This window comes from Chrysochloris asiatica, unplaced genomic scaffold (genome assembly GCF_000296735.1).
Source record: "Chrysochloris asiatica unplaced genomic scaffold, ChrAsi1.0 scaffold00074, whole genome shotgun sequence".
NCBI lineage: Eukaryota > Metazoa > Chordata > Mammalia > Afrosoricida > Chrysochloridae > Chrysochloris > Chrysochloris asiatica.
Window position 1 is genome coordinate 5,749,407 of NW_006408592.1, and position 5,912 is coordinate 5,755,318.

Below are 5,912 nucleotides of genomic sequence, written 5' to 3' on the forward strand. Positions count from 1 at the left end.
TCGTAAGATAATTGACTTAATTAAGATAAAAGAGACAAATAAGGGAATAAGATTTGAAGCAGAACCAAGAAAGGAGATGGTTTCTGATTAGAGGCTCCCAATAAGTCCCGCTGTAACCATTTTGCACGTAACTGAGTGGACAGAGGGTCTAGAGAGCACTCCCATCACAGAGATCAGACAGATAGGAAGACAGAAAGGTGGCAAGAATTCCTTTTTCATTTTTTTGGCTCTTGACCCTCAACTCTGGACCAGAGGAATACCTGAAAGAGTGAACACTTCCAGGGGTTCTGCTGCACACACAGAAGGATCTGCGTAGTGAGGCTAGCTAGCCGATGATAAAGAGGGAGGAGTCAACAGGAAGAACTTGCCTTGCAGCAGGCGTGTCTTCCAAAGCAGGTCTGGCCAGCCCTGGGCTGTTTCAGTAGGAGAACCACCTGGATGGACTTGAGAGGAAAAAAGGAAAACAAAACCTTGAGTTAATCACAAGGCACAACAATAACATCTTGAAGTTTCTCAGGCAACTTTGAAGGCAAGAGGCCATAAAGTAGCGATAAAATCATTCTCATTTTGCTGTGATTTTAGATTTTAATGTCTAATCTGTTTTATTCTGTTCCCCCTTTTCTCGTGGGGTCGGGGGCTCTTACTTCTGGAAATACCCAAAAAGAGCCATACAGCCAAACTAAAATTGTTCCTTATAAAACCCCACCACCTGGTCAAGAGCCAATACCAGCTGATAGATACCAGAGCAGCATCTGCATTGAGCTGTAAGAGCAGTGAAAATATAATCCCATCTCCTGATCGTGTCTACTAGGAAGCACTGGAGAGAGCTTAAAAATGTACCAACATATATTCATATAATTATTATAAATACAACGCCTAAAAATCAACCGAAAATTTCTACTCACATGCGGAATCAAGACAGTAGCTCAAACAAGTGAGCAAGAGGTAAAGCTAAAATTTGCATTGGAAAGAGTGCAGGCTTTGGAACCGCCCGATAAGGAATTCAGGAAAATGGTACTTAAGTGTATCCTATAAGGAAGAAGTCAACAGATATACGGACAATATAAAACCTGCACAAAAATGGTCCACTCATCAATACTAAAATATCAAATGAAAGGAGGAAAAGTGAAGGATGGTGATTCAAGTCCCAGAATAGGACAAATCAAACAATCACAGAAGAGGTATAGTCTAAGAACTGCTGGAAGAAAATTTCCCTAATGTCTTCAAAGATAAGACAATAAGAACTCAAGAAGCTAAACAAACCCCAGGAAGGATAGACCCCAAAAGAAAATCACCAGGATATATATATTCAAACTCCAAAACCAAAGGTAAAAAGAGAATCCTGAAAGCAGCTAGGGAAAAAAAGCATTACTTACAAAGGCAAGCCAGTAAGATTAAGCTGTGATCTCTGCGTAGAAACAATGCCAACAGGAAGGCAATGGGAAGACACATAAAAAAAAATCTGAAAGAAAAAACTGGCAACCAAAAATCATTTACCTAGCAAAGTTGTCAACCAATTTATGATGGTGAAATCAGAACATTCCTGGATAAACGTAAGTTAGGGACTTTATAAGAGCCAAGCCAGTGCTTCAAAACATACTAAAGTGCATTCTTTGGACTGAGACCCAAACAACAACCAGAGATTAATATACATGGCAAGACTACCCAGAACTCAGTTGAAAGATGGATGAGTACAGAGCACAACAAAAGTACAAGAATGAAATCAGGATGTGTGATGTCAGTCTGATTAAAACAACTGCAGTGCAAAAGAAGGGGGAAATACACCAACAAAAACCAGGTGGAGAGAAGGACAGAGTTATGAATAAGTTTCAGTATATAGTTATGTCATGAATAGCTCCATTACGTCCTAGACAACCTGAAATGTTGGCAATAAAGACTCACATACTGAATATGGGCAGTGAGCATTGGGTAGAAAAAAAAACTTTATGCTTTCAAAGCCCCAGAATTGAAGACCTTGTATTTACCTTATTGTAAGTCTTAAAACTTGAAGTAGCTTTCGTATTAAATTTATTGGCCCATATACTGATCAAGAAAGGACTAAGATGTTGGAATCTGAGTTTATTCTACATTATGTTTCTGAAAGTCTGTTTCATTTTCTCCTACCAACTTCCTCCATGGGTTGGAAACACGGCCACAACCTATCAGATTCATATTACTTCAGTTTCAAAATTCCCTCTTTCCTTAGTTCCAATTTGAAAAATCCCAGAAGGAATCTGAATGACCCATGTTAGATCAGACACCACCCTTGTCCAGGCCACTTCCATTTAGTCTATATAGTTAACATGTCACATTCTGTTCTGGGCAGATAAAAGCTAACAATAATAGTGTTTAACCACTGTACCACCAGGATTCCTTGGTAAATCTTAAACACTTAGCTGCTAACCTCTAGAGGTCAGCAGTTCAAATCCACCAACAGCTCAAAGGGAGAAAGATGTGTCAGTATGCTTCCATATAGATTTACAGCCTTGGAAACCTTGTGGGGCAGTTCTTCTCTGTCACATGGGGCCACTGTGATGAGTCAGAATCGAGTCTTAAGATTTACCTGGCCTGTTCCCCAACCAGACCAGAGAAGCTAAAGAGCAGACTTAAAAACTGCTGACAACAAAAATGAGAAACTTAAATGCAACTGAGGTATAGTTCGTCGAATAAGGGACTTAAGAGTACAACCACCGAGATAGCACTGTGTACCTCGAAACTTGACATAAAGTCTCTTGGTGACATGGTACAATTGAAGATAACAATGTTTTTTTTAAAACTTTGTGGAGTTTAACAATATAAGTTTGAGCTTGCTGCCTCATGTGTACAGTGGCTGTAATTCCACTGATTATGTAGGGTATTAATAGTTAAACTATGTAGGGTATAATAGTTAAACAACATAATGTATGTAATTGCTCAGCACACTGCTTGGCATATAGTAAATAGTGAGATCGAATGGAAGAATAATGTTTAACTGCCCAGCAGCAACAAGAAACTGTTAACAGTTTTTTCTTCAAACGCCTAGCAGTCATTTATAATAAGAAAACGATGTTGCATTAACCAAGTTTTAGTAAGGAACAAGTCAGAGATCATTAGGGAAGTTTCACTTAGAAAGACTAATGTCTTACGTCTCTAATCATAAAACTTTGCCTAAGAACTCACAGATTGCCCATGTCATGGTGGTTTGAACAAACTAGAAATTACATAGTCCCTAAAGACACCTAAGATTCAGCTTAAAGTTGGGAGAACAGCAAGGGTTTCTGTCCTGGATGCCGTAATATCAACAGCCATGACACTATGGGATAAGCACTAGACCTTAAGGTTGCTTTGAACAGCGAGGTTGGCAATTGAAACTCACCAGCTGCTACTTGGAAATCTCCTAAGGGTCACTGTGAGACAGAATTGACTCATCAACACTTAACACCTTATTGAGGTATCTGTCCATGTGTGTGTTTTTAATAGTTTCTACTAAAATATTTTTTAATGTATAAACTTCTAAATAATTTAGAGATCACAAATAGGATAAATTGTCTGTAAACCTACCCCTCCCCCCAGAAAAAAAAAGAAAACTTAAAATGTTTTTCTATGGAATGATACAAATGTCTATTGACTAACCTAAACATTTCTTTTTTAACCTATGTAGGAAATATAATCTCATTTATCGTACAATCTACAGTTATAATTTTTTAACGTACTCACTGTGAGGTGTCCTGGTGTATCACTGTGGGTTAATGTAACTGCAAGGTCAGTTTAAACCGCACCAGCCACTCCTTGGAACCTCTATACAGAGTTGCTATGAGTTGGAATCGACTTGACGGCACGTAACAGAAACAAGTCATGGTTGAATAATGTTAATGACTAAAATCTACATTTAAAAATAATTACCACCCTTACTCTTATTTAAAATATAGGAAGCTTTTAAGAAATCATATTAATTCTGCCTTCAATGATAAATCTTTGGTTTAATTTTCAAGGGACTGAAAAATCCTAACTAAAAAAATTGGTTAAATTCTTCTTTTTGCTTGTGAAAAATGACACTCTACTCTTAATCTCTGTAAAATAACCACAGTGCATGACCTGTAATAACAGTTTTTTCTTTTCACAGCCTCAGTGTTTACTTGTCTGGCAATAGCCTTGGGATTTTATAGACTCTGGAAATAGCAAAATGACTACAGGCTGCTGCTGTTGAAGTCTTAGAACACTACACCAAAGATACGTTGCAGTGCCAGTAAGCACCAACAACTTACTGTAACAAGATGATTCAAAGCACTTACGGAATAAAAAGAAGTTTTACAATAGAAGATCTGTTTATCTTAATTTGGGGGGATGATGAAAAGCTTGTGCTTAAAACCTGATTCCAACTCATACGACCCTGTGCAGGGTTACTGAGTCTAAATCTTTCTCCCCAGGAGCAGCTCATAGACCTGGAAGACATGTTTATCCTACAGAGCTACCACCATATTTGCTTGAACTCAAAACTGTACATCACACAGGATTTCCTTCATATTTCCTTCATATTTCTTTCTGTTTGTTCTTCTGTTTGTCCATGGTATTCTTAATATTCTTCTCCAACATCTCAACTCAAATGTATCAATTCTACGATCTTCCTTACTTATTGTGCAACTTTCACATGCATATGTTCTTGAAAATACCATGACTTTCATCGGGCACACCTTAGTCCTCAAACCGATTATCTTTACTTTAAAGTCTTGTGCAGCAGGTTTGCCTCATACATTATGTCATTTGATTTTTTGACTGCTGCTTCCATTAGTATTGACTGTGGATCCAAGGAAAAATTTCAATCATCTCTCCATTTAACCTGATGTTATTTATTGGATCAGTAGCGAGGATTTGTTTTCTTTACATTGAGGTGCAACCCATACCGAAGGCTGTTCTCTGTAATCTTTACCAGTAAGTATTTTAACTCCACTTTCAGCAAGCAGGGTTGTGTCATCAGCATATTGCAGGTTGTTAACATGTCTTCCTCCAATCCTGATGCCAGTCTTCATATAATCTACTTTCTCGGATTATTTGCACAGAATACAGACTGAATAACTATGGTGAAAGAATACAATCCTGGCATATATACATCTTAACTGATTAAAACAATTTACTATCCCTTTGTTCTAGACGAACATCTGCCTCTTAGCCAGTGTACCCATTCCTCATGAGCACAGTTAAGTGTTCTGGAATAACCATTCTTCCCATTGCAATCCATAGCTTGTCATGATCCACACAGTCAGAAGCCTTTGCATAATCAATAAAGCACGTGTAAACATTACTCTGATATTCTCTGCTTTCAGCCAAGAGCCACCTGATGTCAGCATTGATAGCCCTAGTTTCATGTCCTCTTCTGAATCCAGCTTGAATTTCTAAATCAATTCTCTGTTAATGTATGATTGTAGCCATTTAGTTGTTTTCAGAAAAATTTTACTGATACACTTGAGGATTTCCACATTCCATTGGGTCACCTCTCTGTAATGAGCACAAATGTGCATCTCTTACCATCAGTTTGTTGAAAGTTTTCAGTTTATATTCCTATCAATTTCTAGAGCTTTTTTTTTTTTTTTTTTTTTTGCCAAGGCCTTCAGAGCTGCTTGGACTTTTTCCTTCAGTACCCGTCAGTTCTTGATGATGACATGCTACCTCTTAAAGTGGATGAACAACAACCATTTCTTTTTGGTACAGTCTCTTGACTGTTTTGTATTTCAAGGATTTGTAAGTGTAACTAACTAAGCAAATGACAAGGTTATTTTGAATACCTGATGGATTATATTATGATTAGCATATTGTAGATAATTTCTCATTACATTAGTACATAAGGGTCATATAGGTTTTTAAAGTCCATTGTAGCAAATGTTCACTTAACAAACATGAATGCCTACTATGTACCAGTTAACATGCTAGCCCCTCTG

The 5,912-nt window shown here is 37.6% G+C and overlaps 1 protein-coding gene across 1 annotated transcript in view; it reads left to right on the plus strand.

Annotated features, from left to right (window-relative positions):
- CCDC90B (coiled-coil domain containing 90B) overlaps positions 1–4,158 on the plus strand; it is a 13,034-nt gene extending 8,876 nt beyond the window's left edge. Inside the window, 1 exon segment of the mRNA XM_006878375.1 lies at positions 4,103–4,158. Coding sequence (XP_006878437.1) covers positions 4,103–4,158 — 56 coding nt within the window.
- The last annotated feature ends 1,754 nt before the right edge of the window (positions 4,159–5,912 follow it).